Source organism: Salvelinus alpinus, chromosome 1 (genome assembly GCF_045679555.1).
Source record: "Salvelinus alpinus chromosome 1, SLU_Salpinus.1, whole genome shotgun sequence".
In the NCBI taxonomy this organism is placed as follows: Eukaryota; Metazoa; Chordata; class Actinopteri; order Salmoniformes; family Salmonidae; genus Salvelinus; species Salvelinus alpinus.
In genome coordinates this window covers 54,581,931-54,602,381 of record NC_092086.1, presented here as the reverse complement: position 1 = coordinate 54,602,381, position 20,451 = coordinate 54,581,931, and the positions used below count along the sequence as shown (strand labels likewise).

General features: G+C 43.1%; 1 protein-coding gene across 1 annotated transcript in view; it reads left to right on the top strand.

The window, feature by feature from the left end:
• The window catches only part of crhr1 (corticotropin releasing hormone receptor 1), a 180,975-nt gene that overhangs the window by 128,197 nt on the left and 32,327 nt on the right, over positions 1–20,451 (top strand). The window contains exons 7-10 of the mRNA XM_071409798.1: positions 12,194–12,314; positions 16,883–17,036; positions 17,152–17,212; positions 20,079–20,151. Of these exons, the coding sequence (XP_071265899.1) occupies positions 12,194–12,314; positions 16,883–17,036; positions 17,152–17,212; positions 20,079–20,151 (409 nt within the window). The remainder of the gene's footprint in view (positions 1–12,193; positions 12,315–16,882; positions 17,037–17,151; positions 17,213–20,078; positions 20,152–20,451) is intronic.

Here is a 20,451-nt window from a genome sequence, read left to right as displayed (position 1 = left end):
GCCTAAATAAAAAAAACAAGGAAGGGATGACTCCCTATGTCTCTCTGCTGAGTAAACTGAACTCACATGTTCATCTCATTCTGCTAGAAGTTAGTGATTCAGAGAATCTCTGACCTTTAATTATTGGATTTCTGCCATATGACACACAAGGGAATAGTTAGCCCAGATATGATCTCTTTATATATTAATAATACAAACCCAAGCTGGGGCCTCGGTTGACATTTTCGGCTGCCCATGAGACCTGCACATGTGTGGTGGTGTTGTTTACCCGTGTGTGCCTGCTCTGGGAGGCAGGATTCTGGGGTGAGGGGTCATGGGAGGCTTCAGCTTGACCAGGTGGTGTCTTGAAACGGCTTGTTGCAGTGGAAGCCCCGTCATAGTTCAACAGCAGGTGACGGCTACTCAAACTCAAAATGAAAATGTAATTGAGCTTTACAAAGTACTAAGGTACGCCTCACATGCAAACTTAAGTAAAAATACTACAAAGTACTTCTTAAGTAGTTTTCTTGGGTATCTGTACTTTACAATTTATATTTATGACAACTTTTACTTTTACTTTACTACATTCCTAAAGTAAATAATGTCCTTTTTACTCCATACATTTTCCCTGACACCCAAAAGTATTTGTTACATTTTGAATGCTTGGAAAATGGTCAAATTCACACACTTATCAAGAGAACATCCCTGGTCAGCCCTACTGCCTCTGATCTGGCGAACTCACCAAACACAAATGCTTTGTTTGTAAATGATTGTCTAAGTGTTGGAGTGTGCTGCTGGCGATCCGTAAATTTAAAAAACAAGAAAATCGTGCTGTCTGGTTTGCTTAGTATAAGGAATTTGAAATGATTTATGCTTTTACTTTTGCTTTTGATACTTAAGTATATTTAAAACGAAATACTTTTTGACTTTTACTCAAGTAGTATTTACTTTCACTATTACTTGAGTCATTTTCTATTAAGGTTTCTTTACTTTTACTTAAGCATAACAATTGGGTACTTTTTCCACCACTGCAAACTTACATATATACACATACACATGCACACAAACACACACACGAACTTGTCGATTACTATTCCCTATCGATTACTATTGCCACAACAAACAGGAAATGATTAGGTGATTCCAGTGCACCCAGAAATCTATTTGAACCATTTCAAAATCAGAACTTTAACCAAAAGGGTACATCGATGACAATGTATTATTCAAGTAGCTATGATGTATTATGCATTGGTGCTTGTGCCTAGTGTTGTATTAGAGTAGTAGACGATACAGAATAGAATGAACGAGAATATAACATCCCATAGAACATGTCAAAAATAGAACACAGTGTAGAACAGAACATCTCTAATGAGTTCTAGGTGGGAATACTTATGTAGCCACTGCATGTGGTGGATGTTGATATGCATAATATCCTGTTCTGGTAAACCGCTTTAGATATACTGTACATGGTATTTAGCTCAGCTGCAGCCTCATTGGTGTGGTTTGAACCTCATTTTCTGGTAGGACTGCTCTGGGATTGAATGGTCTTGGTTTTACCACACTTGTGGCCATGCCTCCATATTTACCCAGCCCAGTGTGGCTTTAAACACTGCACCACACTCCAGCTCTTTTTCACAGTCCCATTTAACTTCTTGTGAAGTAATCTGTTATTCTGCAGATCCCTGCTGCTCAGCTATGCTTGGTGGTTAGAGTCTGGATGCTGGAGTTGGAAGTAACAACGTGAAGTGTGTCCGATTTTGACAAGGTTCTGTTGCCAGAGATTTGAACTACGACTGAGCCCAGAGAACAGAAAGCAAGTGTGTGTGTGTGTGTGCGTAACTTGGTCTCAGGGCAATTTGTTTTATTCTGTGACACTCCATTTAGTAATATATGTTACATTGTGTTAAATTACATTATGAATGGAATAGCAGTCGTACAATATCATATGAATTAGAGGACTTATAGCAGGGTTCCCCAACTGTTGGCCCGCGGGTGCTTTTATTATGGCCCCCCCGAGTATATAAAAAATATATATATATTCGAATTTGCATTGTTGGACATAAAAGACTGTAAAAACACCAGCAAGTCTGCTCAATTGGATGATGTAAGTTATCATAGGTCTTGGAAGTCATATAGTATTCTACGCATTTCTCTAAAACCAGGCTGCTTGTTGCGTCTTAACAACAAAGGAGAATTACGGGGAGAATTTACGTTGGTGGTTAGGTGAACAAACTACAAAAGGTTCGGATCATTTACATTAAAGGTTGGGGGAACTAAAGCGACAGAGGTTAGGTGAATTTACATAGAAGGATAGTTGAATTGGGTTAAGTTTGGAATAAGGGTTAGTGGAAGGGTTAGCTAAAATACTACAGTTTTTCCTGACACGATTCCAACACGCAACCTTTGCATTGCTAGACAGTTGCGCATTACACTTACCCATCCTCCTTGACCAACCTCCCTACTTTTGTTTCTGTCTGAAGTAGCTAGACTATTAGTAGGTATCATGAGTCTTGCAGGTGCTCAGAAATATGTAAAGTATGTTTCATATGGCTCTGAGGCCAGGCTGGTGTGTGTGCGTATCAATTCCTCATTCCGAACCTCCGCATATAGCCTGGGTCCCCATACAGAGAAGCTTGTTTCTCTTCATTTAGATAAGGGCTACATCACTGCTGGTGGTGTGGGTGTGTTTGATAATTTAGTATGTAGAGTTTCTCTTGTCATTCATGGAGCTAGGCAACAGCTTGACAGTCTTGGCATGTTCTCAATAGAGATAGATAGAGGGTGTGTCCCAAATGGCCCCGTATTCCCTATATAGTGCACTACTTTTGACCAGCCCCCTAGTCAAAAGTAGTGCACTATAAAGGGAATAGGGTGCCAATTGGGATGCAAACAGAACCTTGGAACCTCAGTCCCTCCCCTGAAGACATCTCACCAGTGTCCATCTTTGGCGGTCATGGCATGTCACCTCTATTGATGCGTGATGACATCAACCCACAGACAGAGAGGGAGACTGCCTCCTAGAGTGGCGTTGGAGGGCATTGGTTCTTAGAAACTGCCTTTGGGTAAACCAACTGGAGATGTTCTGTTCTGACCATTTTTAAAACAAAATCCTGTTTTAGAGACTCGAAACAACTGAGGTGACTGTTTTCATTCTAGTTCATGTCTACCGCTGTACAACTCTTGTGAAAGAGGTTTGTTAGAATTTGGGAGTGTTTTATCCTCTTGGAGGCAAAAAGAGGACTTACTGAAAATATAATATATCCCATTTAGCAGATGCTTTTAACCAGTCGTGCGTGCATATATTTGGCATATAGGTGGCCCCATCGGCATTGAACCCTCAGCCCTTGGTGTTGCAAGTGCCACACTGAATCACTGTGTGAACTGAATTCTTTTTTTAAAGAAAAACATTTGAACCTTTATTTAACCACTACAGGATCGGTGGCCAGACCTCGGGACGGTTGAGCTAACGTAGGCTAATGCGATTAGCATGAGGTTGAAAGTAACAAGAACATTTCCCAGGACATAGACATATCTGGTATTGGCTGAAAGCTTAAATTCTTGTTAATCTAACTGCACTGTACAATTTACGGTAGCTATTACAGTGAAAGAATACCATGCTATTGTTTGAGGAGAGTGCACTGTTGTGAACTTGAAAATGTATTAATATACCAATTAGGCACATTTGGGCAATGTGTTATATGTGTTATATTCTCCTACATTAATTTCACATTTACACAAACTTCAAAATGTTTCCTTTCAAATGGTATGAAGAATATGCATATCCTTGCTTCTGGTCCTGAGCTACAGGCAGTTAGATTTGGGTATGTCATTTTAGGCGAAAATTTTGTTTAACTAGGCAAGTCAGTTAAGAACAAATACTTATTTACAGTGGCGGCCTACACCGGCCAAACCCGGACGACGCTGGACCAATTGTGTGCCGCCCTATGGGACTCCCATTCACGGCCCGGTTGGGATGTAGCATGAAGTTACTGAAGCATCATATCTTGTTCTCCCTCATATTGTTGTATACCCTGTAAATTGGTAGAGTGCTTATAGTCAATACTCCCCAATGAATAAACTGTGCGCTGGGCAGTCTGGCACATTCAAGAAACACTGCAAATAGATTTAGGGCCCTGAGAAGAGAATCGCAATTTGAGTTTGTGTATATTGTTCTTTTCATAATGTCGCTTCACTTTGTCCTCCTCTCTATCACTTTTCTAAGAACAAAAGTTGAAATTCCCTGTGAAATGACATGAATTGTCTTATTATTAATCAAATTAAAATGAAAGGAATAATGATGAAGTTCATTTTCAGGCCAGTCTTTTGCTCTTACACAGCACGGAGCTCCATCCAAGCCCTGTATTGCATTCCTCTTCAGGGCCATTCTGTTTCCCTTTTTACATACATTGATATGCCGAGGCAAATAAATCAAAGAATCGTTTGATGCCTCTAATATCCTAATTTGTTCCTCTGAAGCCTGCACTTTAAAATAAATGAATGTGCACACTCTAACGCAATCACCGAGGCACTTTTCTGTGGAGAGCTGTGACGACCAGGGGCTCTGCGTACAGTATGCATGTGTGCATGAGTGTGTGTGTGTGCCTTTCAAGGTGCGTTTTATATAAGATAATCCTTTTGAAAGTATGTGTGTGTCTCTCTCCATACCTAGATACTCTGTCAACCAGAGACTGTCTAGATACACTCCACAAAAAGAAACATTCTGAAACCTCAACCTCCTTAGTGTTTTGATTTCAGATTAAAAGTGACATTTCCTGTATGACACACACCAGATATTTGGGGTTTATGTGAGTCTGTACTTCAAATATTTGTCTTCTAGACTGCTTTTAAGTCTCTTTAATTTAATAGGATTTGATCGGTCAGTCCCCGGACTGCTCAAATGTCTACTTAATTGGAAACATAACACACTTGTACAGTGGGGAGAACAAGTATTTGATACACTGACAATTTTGCAGGTTTTCCTACTTACAAAGCATGTAGAGGTCTGTAATTTTTATCATAGGTACACTTCAACTGTGAGAGACGGAATCTAAAACAAAAATCCAGAAAATCACATTGTATGATTTTTAAGTAATTAATTTGCATTTTATTGCATGACATAAGTATTTGATACATCAGAAAAGCAGAACTGAATATTTGGTACAGAAACCTTAGTTTGCAATTACAGAGATCATACGTTTCCTGTAGTTCTTGACCAGGTTTGCACACACTGCAGCAGGGATTTTGGCCCACTCCTCCATACAGACCTTCTCCAGATCCTTCAGGTTTCGGGGCTGTCGCTGGGCAATACGGACTTTCGGCTCCCTCCAAAGATTTTCTATTGGGTTCAGGTCTGGAGACTGGCTAGGCCACTCCAGGACCTTGAGATGCTTCTTACGGAGCCACTCCTTAGTTGCCCTGGCTGTGTGTTTCAGGTCGTTGTCATGCTGGAAGACCCAGCCACGACCCATCTTCAATGCTCTTACTGAGGGAAGGAGGTTGTTGGTCAAGATCTCGCGATACATGGCCCCATCCATCCTCCCCTCAATACGGTGCAGTCGTCCTGTCCCCTTTGCAGAAAAGCATCCCCAAAGAATGATGTTTCCACCTCCATGCTTCACGGTTGGGATGGTGTTCTTGGGGTTGTACTCATCCTTCTATTCCTCCAAACACGGCGAGTGGAGTTTAGAGCAAAAAGCTCTATTTTTGTCTCATCAGACCACATGACCTTCTCCCATTCCTCCTCTGGATCATCCAGATGGTCATTGGCAAACTTCAGACGGGCCTGGACATGCGCTGGCTTGAGCAGGGGGACCTTGCGTGCGCTGCAGGATTTTAATCCATGACGGCGTAGTGTGTTACTAATGGTTTTCTTTGAGACTGTGGTCCCAGCTCTCTTCAGGTCATTGACCAGGTCCTGCCGTGTAGTTCTGGGCTGATCCCTCACATTCCTCATGATCATTGATGCCCCACGAGGTGAGATCTTGCATGGAGCCCCAGACCGAGGGTGATTGACCGTCATCTTGAACTTCTTCCATTTTCTAATAATTGTGCCAACAGTTGTTGCCTTCTCACCAAGCTGCTTGGCTATTGTCCTGTAGCCCATCCCAGCCTTGTACAGGTCTACAATTTATCCCTGATGTCCTTACACAGCTCTCTGGTCTTGGCCATTGTGGAGAGGTTGGAGTCTGTTTGATTGAGTGTGTGGACAGGTGTCTTTTATACAGGTAACGAGTTCAAACAGGTGCAGTTAATACAGGTAATGAGTGGAGAACAGGAGGGCTTCTTAAAGAAAAACTAACAGGTCTGTGAGAGCCGGAATTCTTACTGGTTGGTAGGTGATCAAATACTTATGTCATGCAATAAAATGCAAATTACATACTTAAAAATCATACAATGTGATTTTCTGGATTTTTGTTTTAGATTCCGTCTCTCACAGTTGAAGTGTACCTATGATAAAAATGACAGACCTCTACATGCTTTGTAAGTAGGAAAACCTGCAAAATCGGCAGTGTATCAAATACTTGTTCTCCCCACTGTATAACTCGGCATACCCACTAGCTAGAGTTACCCATACTCCAAAATATGTTATCCTGAAGAAGACCATCGCAGTCCTTGCCTGTATCCCAAATGGGACCCTATTCCCTCTTTAGCCCAATACTTTTGACCAGGGCCCATGGTCAAAAGTAGTGCACGCCAAAGGGAATAGAGTGCAATTTGGCATCCTCGTTCAGGCTTTGAGATCTCCATGAGATGCAGCTGTAAATAGTATTGAGGTAGATTTCTAGAGCTTCATACTTTCTTTGGCTGACAAATGAAGAGTAAGACATGTAAGGTTATGTCTGGAGGGAAGTGAGCCAGTAACCCTTGACTTTTTTTTGTGAATTGTTGTACTCCATCCTAACAAATGGTTTTGTCCAGCAATACGTTGTCAGGGATAAGTAGGAGGATAAGGAAATATGGGTCCAGTCTCCTCTGCCTCCAGTAATTTAGTCCGGCCTGATGAAGAGAAATGAAGAGGGGGGATCGAGAGAAAAATAGAACGAGGGGGGATGACAGAAAGAGAGAGAGTGAAGAAGAAAGAAAGGTTGAGGACAGAGAGAAATTGGGAAAAAAATTGGAGTAAATTACAGTGGTCCTTTTGAAAGAGGGAGAAGGAATGAGGTGAGGGTGAACGAAGGTGAGGGTTAAAATGAAAGATGACGCACAGCGGGGGGAGAGACGAGAGTGAGGGAGTCAGAGGAATTAGTGAAATTGCTTGTGAGAGTAAAATAAACAGAGGGAAAGGTAGAGGACGACGTCTACATTGGCTGTACTCCAAACAGTCTCTGGTGGATTAGCCATTAATCATTTAAGAATTCAAATGTTTTTTTCAAAGCTTAAAGGGCTTTGTTTTTGTCAGAACCTGTAGGTGTAGCTATGTCAGCCATGTGTTCACGCATGCGTGCGTCCGTGTGCGCATGTGTGTGTGTGCGTGTCTCTTGTACAACCACAAAGCACTTATTGTACCATGGTTGAAACAGGTAATCTACCACAGTGTGCATTCTGTCACATTTTAACATTGGTAGGAAATGTTTTTGAATAAACATGATGTAATGAGCCATTAAACATTTAGTATAAAGTGGGAGGAATGCTGTCAATACTCGCTTTCAGAAAGTATTCACATCCCTTTAATATTTCACATTTTGTTGTGTAACAGAATTTAAAATGGACTAAATTTAGATGTTGTCACTGGCCTACTCACAATACCCAATAATGTCAAATTGGAACTATGTTTTTCGACATTTCTACAAATTAATAAAAAATGAAAGGCTGAAAAGTCTTGGGTCCATAACTATTCAATCACTTTTATGGCAAGATTAAAGATGATTTTTTTGAACAACTACCTCATCTCTGTACCCCACACATACTGTAAGGTCTCTCAGTCAAGCAGTGAAGTTCAAACACAGATTCAACCAGAAGGACCAGGGAGTTTTCCCAATGCCTCGCAAAGAAGAGCACCTATTGGTAGTTGAGTAAAAATAAAAAAGCAAACATTGTTTCAATGGCGCCGAAGGAGATGGCCGCCATTTTACGATCCCATAACCAATTGTGCTATTGTGTATTGTAGCAGGCTCTTCGTTATGCCCCTCTGTTGTACACCCGTGCTTGGGCCTCCTGGGCATCCAGGGGCCACAGGGTTGCCATCCGGTCTTTCATGTCTTCCACGTGTTCCACCATGGTTCGATGGGGCGACGGTTGCTGTTCCCAGGCTACTTTAGCCACGTCCAGCTGTCCTCGGGGTCGTCTCCCGTACAGGAGTTCAAATCAAATCAAAAGTTTGTCACGTGTGCCGAATACAACCGGTGTAGACCTTACAGTGAAATACTTACTTACAGGCCCTAACCAAAAGTGTGATTTTTAAGTAAAAAATGTATATTAGGTGAACAATAGATAAGTAGTAACAGGCCCTAACCAACAGTAAAAAGACAGTGAAAAATAACAGTAGCGAGGCTATATACAGTAGTGAGGCTATATACAGGCACCATTTAGTCAGGCTAATTGCTGTAGTATGTACATGTAGGTATGGTAAAAGTGACTATGCATATATGATAAACAGGGAGTAGCTGTAGCGTAAAAGAGGGGTTGGTGGGTGGCGGGACACAATGCAGATAGTCCGAGTAGCCAATGTGCGGGGGCACCGGTTAGTCGGGCTAATTGAGATAGTATGAACATGAATGTATAGTTAAAGTGACTATGAATATTTGATAAACAGAGAGTAGCAGCAGCATAAAAGATGGGTTGGGGGGGGCGGGACAATGCAAATAGTCTGGGTAGCCATTTGATTACTTGTTCAGGAGTCTTATGGCTTGTGGGTAAAAACTGTTGAGAAGCCTTTTGGTCGTAGACTTGGCGCTCCGGTACTGCTTGCCATGCGGTAGTAGAGAGAACATTCTGTGACTGGGATGGTTGGGGTCTTTGACAATTTTTACTGAGTCTGAATTACCAACATGTTTCAAGCAGACCACCATAGTCCCTGTGCCCAAGAACACTAAGGTAACCTGCCTAAATGACGACCGACCCATAGCACTCGTGTGTAGCCATGAAGTGCTTTGAAACGCTGGTCATGGCTCACATCAACACCATTATCCCAGAAACCCTAGACCCACTCCAATTTGCATACAGCCCCAACAGATCTACAGATGATGCAATCTCTATTGCACTCAACACTGCCCTTTCCCAACTGGACAAAAGGAACACCTACGTGAGAATGCTATTCATTGACTACAGCTCAGTGTTCAACACCATAGTGCCCTCAAAGCTCATCACTAAGCTAAGGACCCTGGGACTTAACACCTCCCTCTACAACTGGATCCTGGACTTCCTGACGGGCCGCCCCCAGGTGGTAAGAGTAGGGAACAACACATCCACCACGCTGATCCTCAATACGGGGGCCCCTCAGGAGTGTCTGCTCAGTCCCCTCCTATACTCCCTGTTCACTCATGACTGCATGACCAGGCACAACTCCAACACCAAGTTTTCAGATGACACAACAGTGATCACCGACAACGATGAGACAGCCTATAGGGAGGAGGTCAGAGACCTGGTGCCAGGACAACAACCTCTCCCTCAATGTGATCAAGACAAAGGCGATGATTGTGGACTACAGGAAAAGGAGGACCGAGCACGTCCCCGTTCTCATCGACGGGGCTGTAGTGGAACAGGTTGCGAGCTTCAAGTTCCTTGGTGTCCACATCACCAACAAGGTTTCATGGTCCAAACACACTAAGACAGTCATGAAGAGGGCACGACAAAGCCTATTCCCCCTCAGGAGACTTAAAAGATTTGTCATGGGTTCTCAGTTCCTCAAAAGGTTATACAGCTGCACCATCAAGAGCATCCAGACATGGCAACTGCTTGTTCTCCAACCACAAGGCACTACAGAGGGTAGTGGGTAGTACAATCCAGTACATCACTGGGACCAAATTTCCTGCCATCCAGGACCTCTATATCAGGCGGTGTCAGAGGAAGGCCGTAAAAATTGTCAAAGACTCCCGCCACCCTAGTCATAGACTGTTCTCTCTGCTACCGCACGGCAAGGGGTACCGGAGCACCATTTAATTATACTTTGGAGGGTGTATCAATACACCTAGTCACTTAAAAAATACAGGTGTCCTTCCTAGCTCAGTTGCCGGAGAGGAAGGAAACCGCTCAATGATTTCACAATCACTCCAATTTAGATCAGCTTAAGAGTTTAATGCCTGTGATAAGAGAACTGAGAATGTATCAACAACATTGTAGTTTCTCCACAATACTAACCTAAATGACTGAATGAAAATAAAAAAGCATGTACAGAACAGAACATATCTCAAAACATGCATCCTGTTTGCAACAAGGCACTAAAGTAATACTGCAAAAAATGTGGCAAAGCATTTCACTTTTTGTCCTGAATACAACGTGTTATATTTGGGGCACATCTAGTACAAGACATTACATTGCATATTTTCAAGCAAGTGGTGGCTGCATCATGTTATGGGTATGCTTGTAATCTTTACAGACTGTGGAGTTTTTCAGGATAAAAAAAATAAATTAAAAAGAGCTAAGTACAGGCAAAATCCAAAATAAAAACCTGGTTCAGACACTTAGAGATGAATTCACCTTTCAGCAGGGCAATAACTTAAAACACAAGGCCAAAAGTATACACTGGAGTTGTTTACCAAGAACACAGTGAATGTTCTTGAGTTGTCGAGCTACAGGTTTGACTTAAATGTTTTTGAAGAATCTATGGCAATACTTAAATGGTTGTCTAGCAATGATCAATGACCGATTTGAAAGAGCTTGACGAATTTTGAAGATAACATTCAGACGAGTCTTGTGAGGCATGTGGGCGTCCTAGAGCAAAACGTGTTCGTGATGGTCTCACCTTTCCACAGAGGGATATTAGTGTGTAGCCCAAACTGTTCAGACACTACAGACAGAAGTTGGCAGATCGGTTTTACCGACTTCATACGAGTCCCAAGACGCTTGTGGGGATCGCAGAGCAAAACGGTCACTCTACTAGCTCTGTCATCTTTCACTGATTGTTTTTTTATGGGCATTTCTTTATTATACTAAATACATTTCCGTGGGGGGCTGACATTAACTCTGGGGGGTTTAAATATGTTCAACTGCTTTCATTAGCTTATTCTCTCACTGCCGTGAGTTTAAGACAAGGGTTTAGCTATCTTGGAATTAAGTACATTTCCAAGACGAAATCCAATAACATTATTTTCAAGAATCTAATTTCTTCATAACTTTTTTAATAGGAAGAAGCTTAAGAACATTTAAAATAACATTACTGAGGACTAGCAACTTTTCGTAGTTTAAGTATTAGCTTGAGGAAAAAAATGGCACCTTAAGAAGGTTTTGGTCCTGGATGCCCTGCTGGTCCTGGATGCTTTCCTTTCCTGGTGTCTTATTACCTCCATGTTTGTACACCAATTGTATGAATTACAACCTTGACTGATCTAATAAACCATGCATTAGCTGGTCCAATTCGATCAGGCATTCCTGTGGGTTGAAGAACCTGCTGGGCTGCTGGTGCTACTGAGGCCTGGGGAAAAGATTGATCAGCCTGCCCAACTCTACTGCCAGAGGGTTTTGGGAGATTATTGTGAGGTGGTTTGCTTTGCCACTGGAGGTGGGATGAAGTGGTTAGAAAAGAACAGAGAAAGTGATACACCCCCTGCTTGAGGGAACGGGTCTTGTCTAGCTCTTTAGACTTACACACACACACACACACGGCCATAGTCCATGCACATGCTGTACTAATTATGCAAAACACACATCCAAAAACACACTCACACAAACTTCCCCACTGTCTCTTAACTTTCCCTCTTTTTATTATGGTCCCATTATCCATCATCCCGTCATATGTATTACCAACATTATACTGCATAGCATGAGGAATCGGCGTGCTCGACCTAAAATGTCATAATTATACTGAAGAAGGAAAAACTGCACACGCTGCAATAATTATACTACATACCACCAGCTCTTAACCTGTCCTCTGTTCTCTCCTCTACCGCCAGGAGTATTACAGTGCAATGTATTGACTTAGGCATCAAGAACCTTGATACATATCTTTTTGCAAAAGATTCACAATGTGATGCATAGCATTGCTACCATGTTGCACTGTACAGTATAATGAATAGGTACCAGTGCTTACCTTTTCCTCTATTCTCCTCTCTCCTCCCAGGAGTATCCGCTGCTTGAGGAACATCATCCACTGGAACCTGATCACAGCTTTCATCCTGAGGAACGCCACTTGGTTCGTCGTACAGCTCACCATGAACCCTGAGGTGCACGAGAGCAATGTGGTGAGTACAGGGAAGTTAATTGTACATCAATTTCAGGCCGCTTTATATGCAATATACATATACATACAGGTAACTGCCAAAATAAAGGAAACACCATCATAAAGTGTCTTAATAGGGCGCCATCAAAAGCTGTTAGAACAGCTTCAATGTGCCTTGGCAAGTGTTCAACTCTGGTAACTGAGATGGGCAAGGCATATGGTAAACATAGTTTTCATGCTCATCAAACCATTCAGTGACCACTTGTGCCCTGTGGATGGGGGCAATGTCATCAGGATAGGAATGACTCACCATAGATTGAAGGTGATCACTCAGAATGGCTGTGTATTTATTGCCGTTTAACTTGCCTTGCCCTCTAAGGGTTTGAGTGGACCTCAACCATTCCAGGAAAATGCACCCCACACCATAACAACTCAAACAACTCAAGTGTTTCCTTTATTTTGGCAGTTACCTATATATAGTTTTCTGTGATACACTGTGAGGCAACACAAACACAGAAGGGCAGTACATTCATGCAGATAAGGAAGCACACACACACACACACATTCAGACACCCAATCCCCACTATTTCCTTCTATTACTTTCCACTCTCTCCAGGCTCACTAATGAACACACACACACACACTCAAACTTTCACTTTCACTCATCCTCCTTTTTCCTCTCTCAGATCAAATTGGATTGCAATGTCACAGCTATCATTTCAAAAACATCTCCAGGGTCCGGGCGCACGCACGCACGCACGCACGCACACAAACACACACACTCCTAACTAACTAACTAAGAGGCTTTGGATTACCACCATGTAGTCCTGGTTCACTGTTAATTGCCCCTCAGCTCGCCTGCATCTTGACGTTATTGCTTGTGCAAACATCCCTCACCTCAGAGAAAAGAGAACATGCTTATTTTCCTTCCCAGCTCTTTCAATTAGCCTTTACTACTACTTTACTAATTAGCTCATCACCCCCTCCGGCCCCCCCAGCCCTCAGAAATGAATGAATCCAACCCCCACTGTCAATATCTGACCTAAGAAGACAGACTGGGCGCGCTCAAAGTGACCCAGAGGCCTCCAGAGTGGCGCAGCGGTTTAAGGCGGCAGGTAGCCTAGTGGTTAGAGCGTTGGATTAGTAACCGAAAGGTTTCAAGATCGAAACCCGAGCTGACAAGGTAAAAATCTGTCGTTCTGTCCTTGAACAAGGCAGTTAACCCACTGTTCCTAAGCCATCATTGAAATGAAGATTTTTTTCTTAACTGACTTGCCTATTTAAATAAAGGTACAATTAAATTAAAACAGGCACTGCATCGTAGTGCTAGAGGCGTCACTACAGATCCTGGTTTGATCCTGGCCGCAACCGGGAGACCCATGAGGCGACGCACAATTAGCCCAGCGTCGTCTGGGTTCGGGGAGGGTTTGGCCGGCTGAGATGTCCCTTGTCCCACGAGATGGGTCCCATTATGTCTGGTGAAAACCAAACATTACATTCCACAGTAAGAACCGAATGCCAACGGTCAAGCGTGGCGGTGGTAGTGTAATGGTTTGGGGATGCTTTGCTGCATCAGGACCTGGACTACTTTCCTTAATAAAAGGAACTATGAATTCTGCTCTGTATCAGAGAATTCTGCAGCAGAATGTCAGGCCATCCGTCTGTGAGCTGAAGCTGAAGCGTAGCTCGGTCATGCAGCAAGACAATGATCCAAAACACACAATCAAGTCATGACAATTGTTAAAACGCAACAAATTGGAAGTTTTGGAATGGCCTAGTCAAAGTCCAGACCTAATCCCAATTGAGATGTGGCAGGACTTTAAATGAGCAGTTCATGCTTGAAACCCTTAAATGCCACTGAGGTAAAACAGTTCTGCATGCAGGAATACTATTTCGCGGCACTGTATCTGCATACTGTGTTGCAATCGTACTACATACTATTTACAGCGTACTGTTTATAAAAAACAAATGCAGTTAAAGACAAATATCAGGATACTAGGCTTATCCTACTGGTCAGCTAATACGCAATTGCATTGATTCCTGCCATTCAATCATTTCGGTACAGCGCATCCCCTCACCTGTTTATCAGCTGTTGTCTCGAAAGATGATTCTCTATTTTCAAAAGGGGAGTTGGCTCGGTCACAAGCAACTCTCGAACCTCAGGAGAGTTATTTTTCACTTTTGAAAGCTGTCATTTTTGTGTTTTTTCTTGTCCTTGGTACACTGGGTTCCCCCTGCGAATATAGAGGGGGCTGTCATGCGTCAGTGGCGGGGATGTCAGGATGGTACCGATATCAGGCTATCACACTCAACCATGGCCCCACTTCACTGATCGGACTGGGAGTCTCTCACCCTCAATGGGTCGATTAGAGTAGAGGCTAGAGAAAATGGAGAGTTGTGAATGAACTGCGATCCTGATTTGACAGCTGCCCTGAAATGCCTTTAGACTACACAAGGGGTAGAGTGGAGGGAATTGGAAAGGGTCACTTGAGATCTTAGCCCAAATACACTGAGATTGCTGGCTGTAGAGTCCCATTATCTGTGTGACTTTGATGATTTGATGGGTAGTACCGGGTCAGGGAGTCTTTTGGTATGTCCTCGAAGTAAGTGGGGTGAGACTGTGAAGCTAGACAAGGAGTCAATGACACTTTCATATTGAATAGAGATTTTCCCCACTCAGTACATTACTCTTTTCTTTTCACTAGGTACCATATGAATAACTACCTGATCAAATGCTAAATTCAAATATTTTTTCTTATTGTCGTGAAAAAGGAGGTAAATAAGAAACACCTGATTTGGAAAGACTCCTTATTTTGATTGTGAACCAAGGCCACTCCCGACCTGCATGACAATAAGGAGTTTTCGTCTAAGCCTCTAGTCTTACATATGTTAAGAAATTTTCATGAAACTACTATAGTTAAACACTTAGACAACATATTCATCACAGGCCTTCAGAGATGGGCTTTGCTACTTTTGAACAAACGCCAAAGGGGAGCATCTCCCCCCTCTTTCCGAACTGAGATCATCGCCCAATGAGTCGTCGTTCCTCAATCTTGAGAGAGAGATTAAAGACTGACAGATCTCCTGTCTCATCTCCCAGCTGTAGACACTGTCGTGAAATTATTGTCATCAAAAGGAGAGACTTTTCAATTTCTTCAAAACAAGTCAACTTTATTATTTAATTACTGCAGTAATGGAGGTTGTCAACGAACAAGTGATTCATTGAGAGCCCAACAACAAAAGATACCATGGCCTTTTATAGCAACGATACACCCCCTTCAGTCTACATGACAAACAACAGATGTATGGAATGAGTCACAAGGTTAAGATTCGTATGAAAGATACTTAGAATTCACAGCAGACAGTATCTCCTATGGAGACTGTTTTCATTGTATAGAGACCAGGGTCTGTCCCCCCAACTCCATACTGGAGCCATCTCCCCCTGGTACGACAGCACAGAAACATAACTCATGCTATGGAATGCGGTCTCTTTAGGTTTATCAACCAAAGACATCATACATCTTCTGTCAGTGTTAAATCTCCAAGAGGCCCACTATCAGTTCACACAGACACAATAGAGTTATAAGAGCCCTCTATTATGTTGCATAAAACAACCATTTGATGCAATTACAGTATTATGACATAATCTTGCAATTTTGCTCTCACAACACCTAGTCCAGACTCCCCCAAGTGCCATTCTCTGACTCTCTCAATCCAAAGTAACTCCCAAGTGGCCCTCAATGATCTGGTCTCAGTTATTGTCAAAGAAGATAGAGGTTTAAGTGCTAAAAGTGGCAGACAGATGTGTACTATCTTAAATTGACCAGTTTCTCACAGCATGAAAATAATCCTGCAGCACCAGAAAATGTGAATTATGTGGATTTGAATTAAATTGACATTTTTGTAGGTGTTGATAAATGTTTCTTTAGGACAAATAGTTTTACATTTCAAATTGGAAATTGCAAACTTTAGAACCCTTTTTAAACCTCGAATACACTACAATTAGAATATTCTGCTGCGCAGGAAAATTATCTGCGACAACAGAGTGATCAAATTAAGATAGCAGATCAATATTGACTTTGGACTTGTTGAGAGGTATTGTCAGTGTTGGATGACTCAGACTGTCATAGGCCATGGGAAGTGAGAGCTATGATGCAGTTTAACAAGTAATGCAGGAGGTCAAATCTGCCATTCTTAAACTGCCACGGTGACCTTTGTTTGCCAGACATCTGCCTATATACCAGTCCCAAATTGGAAGCATTCAGAGAGACCTTTTGACACTACTCAGAGCATGATAGAGAAGCTCAAACAAGCTGCACATTTTAAATAAGGATTGCACGGTGGAGTGTCACTCGCAAATTGAGTGTTTTTTAGAGAACCAGGGCTGCATCCGAAATGGCACCCTATTCCCCATGTAGTGCACTACTTTTGACAAGGGCCTACAGGGCGCCATTTCAGATGCATCCTGGATCGGCAACAACCCCCTAAGGAGCGAGGAAAGGAACCAGTTGTGGCTTTACAGCTCTCACTTTTCTTCATTTTTACTAGCCTTAATCTTTTTTGTTATTCTTTCCTTCCTCTCTATAAAAGTTGTGGTGCCGGCTGGTCACGGCAGCCTATAACTATTTCCACGTGACAAACTTCTTCTGGATGTTTGGGGAGGGCTGCTACCTGCATACAGCCATCGTGCTCACCTACTCCACGGACAAGCTACGGAAGTGGATGTTCATCTGCATCGGGTGGTGTGAGTTAACACTTAGCTCATTGAGGGAAAGACGGATGTGGGTTGATTGATTCATTTCCCTCGTCACAAAGACTGTAAGTCGACTGTAACAGAGACGATGTGTGCTGTTTTACAGGTATCCCTCTTCCAATCATCATCGCATGGGCCATTGGCAAGCTTTACTACGACAACGAAAAGTAAGCGCATGTATTTTTCTTTCACATTCTCTCTCGGGTTCTCTCTATCTCTATTCATGTCCCTGTGGTATCGATTTGTCTTTGGAATCAGGCAACAATCTTGTCCGTGTCTAGGTCCTCTCAGACCCATCAGAGTGACCGTTGTAGTGGATGAGTTTTGGATGTCGCCCAGTCATCTCCTTAATTGTACTTTCTGCCAGGTCATTAAACAACCGATTTATCCTCATTTTACGGGAGTCTTAGTGAACCTGTAACCTATAATTTCTCTGCATACAGAATAGCAGGTTGACGTTTATTGTCATGAGTCTTGCCCTGGTGGCAGAACTGAGCGATGTCCCCTTAGGCCAGCTGCAAAGTCAAAATTGTCTATATTGCAAAAATTCATGAAAACAGAGATTTCCTATTTGGTTTTAATTTAAGGCCAGGCATTAGGGCTAGCAGTATAGTTAAGGTTAGGATTAAGGTTAGGGTTCGGTTTAAAATCAGATTTTTGGACTTTGTGGCTGTGCCAGCTAGTGATCACTCTGCACAGCTGTCTCCAAAACAAGATTCATTATGAAAAACACCAAAAGAAAGATGCCAGGGTCCCTGCTCATTTGCGTGAACGTGCCTTAGGGATGCTGCAAGGAGGCATGTGGACTGCAGATGTGGCCAGGGCAATAAATTGCAATGTCCGTACTGTGAGACCCATAAGACAGCGCTACAGGGAGGACAATTGATCATCCTCCCAGTGGCAGACCACGTGTAACAACACCGGCACAGGATCAGTACATCCGAACATCACACCTGCGGGACAGGTACACAATGGCAACAACAACTGCCCGAGTTACACCAGGAACGCACAATCCCTCCATCAGTGCTCAAACTGTCCACAATAGGCTGAGAGAGGCTGGACGGAGGGCTTGTAGGCCTGTTGTAAGGCAGGTCCTCACCAGACATCACTTGCAACAACGTTGCCTATGGGCACAAACCCACCATCGCTGGACCAAGCAGGACTGGCAAAAAGTGCTCTTCACTGATGAATCGCGGTTTTGTCTCACAAGGGGTGATGGTCGGATTCGCTTTTATCATCGAAGGAATGAGCGTTACACCGAGGCCTGTACTCTGGAGCGGGATTGATTTGGAGGTGGAGGGTCCGTCATGGTCTGGGGTGGTGTGTCACAGCATCATCGGACTGAGCTTGTTGTCATTTCAGGCAATCTCAACACTGTGCGTTACAGGGGAGAAATTCTCTTCCTTCATGTGGTGCTCATCCTGACATGACCCTCCAGCATGACAATGCCACCAGGCATACTGCTCGTTCTGTGCAGGATTTCCTGCAAGACAGGAATGTCAGTGGTCTGCCATGACCAGCGAAGAGACCGGATCTCAATTCCATTGAGCACGTCTGGGACCTGTTGGATCGGAGGGTGACGGCTAGGGCCATTCCCCCCAGAAATGTCCGGGAACTTGCAGGTGCCTTGGTGGAAGAGTGGGGTAACATCTCACAGCAAGAATTGGCAAATGTGGTGCAGTCCATGAGGAGGAGATGCACTGCAGTACTTAATGCAGCTGGTGGCCACACCAGATACTGACTGTTAATTTTGATTTTGACCCCCCCACTGTTCAGGGACACATTATTCAATTTCTGTTAGTCACACGTCTGTGGAACTTGTTCAGTTTATGTCTCAGTTGTTGAATCTTGTTATGTTCATACAAATATTTACACATGTTAAATTTGCTGAAAATAAACACAGTTGACAGTGAGAGGACGTTTTTTTTTTGCTGAGTTTATAATAATATATATTTTTTTTTTAAATCACAAAAGTAGTGCACTTGGCTTTTAATAGTCCTGTATTAGCGTACCGATATAGCCGTCTGCAGCGTGGGTAAAGATTGTAGCACCCTCACCCCCAAACTACTTCCCGTTGGTATGGGATAGCCCTTCGACAGACTAGTGTGCTGTCCGGGGGGGGGTGTACTTGTACATCCAGCTGCGTCACGCTTCAGAAACAGGACATACGCTCCTGCTCCTATCAGCTGTTCCAGCTTGTGCAAGGCAACTTAATTACTCAATCATCAACCTGACTTGAAATAGCCTAAGCAAACATACTCCACATCCTTTCCCATTCTCTGATATTCTGCTCTCTAATACAATCAGAAAACACGCTTGGTAGAGTTTATTAAAGTTCTTCGCTCAACCAGCTGGTTGGCTGGGGGGCATCAGTTTCATTAGTGCTATACCAGGAACCTGACAGTTTCCACTGCATCACATCGGAGTCTCTTGCTTACACAGGGGTTGCCGTGATATCCACCCTCCGAAACCTGTTAGCTTGTTTTTCATAATGCTCAGCGGGGGCGAAAACAAACTTCTATCCAGACACAGTTCCCCCAATCCCTCTGCTTTTTTTTACCATGAGCTGTTTTGCTCTCTCTCTCTCACTCTCGCTCTGATACCAACAAGGTGAAGACAGAACAAATGAACGATTCACTCCACTGAACTGAGTCTGTAGAATGAGTGAATCTGGAGCATCTCATCCCCTCGGAGAGCGTCTTCTTTTCCTTTTTTCATCCCTTTGTTTTCACTGCAAAGTGGATGTAATTCCAACAAATTCTTTGTTTTAGGTGTTTTCTGTTGCTAGAAAGGAGTGCTGGACTTTACAAAGGCCTCTCTTGTTCTCTGCCAGTACTGGCTTTGATAGGCTAAGCCCTCTCACCCACCTCTGATATCAATTGTGATTGGCCGAGGCCGATGCTCATTTTAGTCAACTTTAAAAAATTGTCGGCAAAGGTCCCGAGGTCTGCTTTGTCATTGAATAAATGTGACTGGTGGACCTTCTGCATCGGCCAGTATGATTGGCTCAACTCTCTGTGTTCTAAATTGCAGGTGCTGGTTTGGGAAGAAGGCAGGAGTGTACACAGATTACATCTACCAGGGCCCAATGATCCTGGTGTTGCTGGTAAGACAGTGTTACACAATCCTTTTCACATTTCTCCATATTTTTCCTACTAGTATAGACATTTATAGACATAGTGTTCTAGCCTTGTCCTTGTTAGGTTTTCCTACATCCATGACCAAGCTATTCCCCTTTACACCTTCCCTCTAAGTGTGTTTGTATTTACAGCACCGCACAGTTAGGAACACTGACAAAATAACATTATTGTGCACTCAAGCAGAAATAGTTTTTCGATGTCAAGTAATTCAAAACAAACAGTCGAAAGGTCATTGACATTCAATGGTGTGTGAACTTTATACTGCA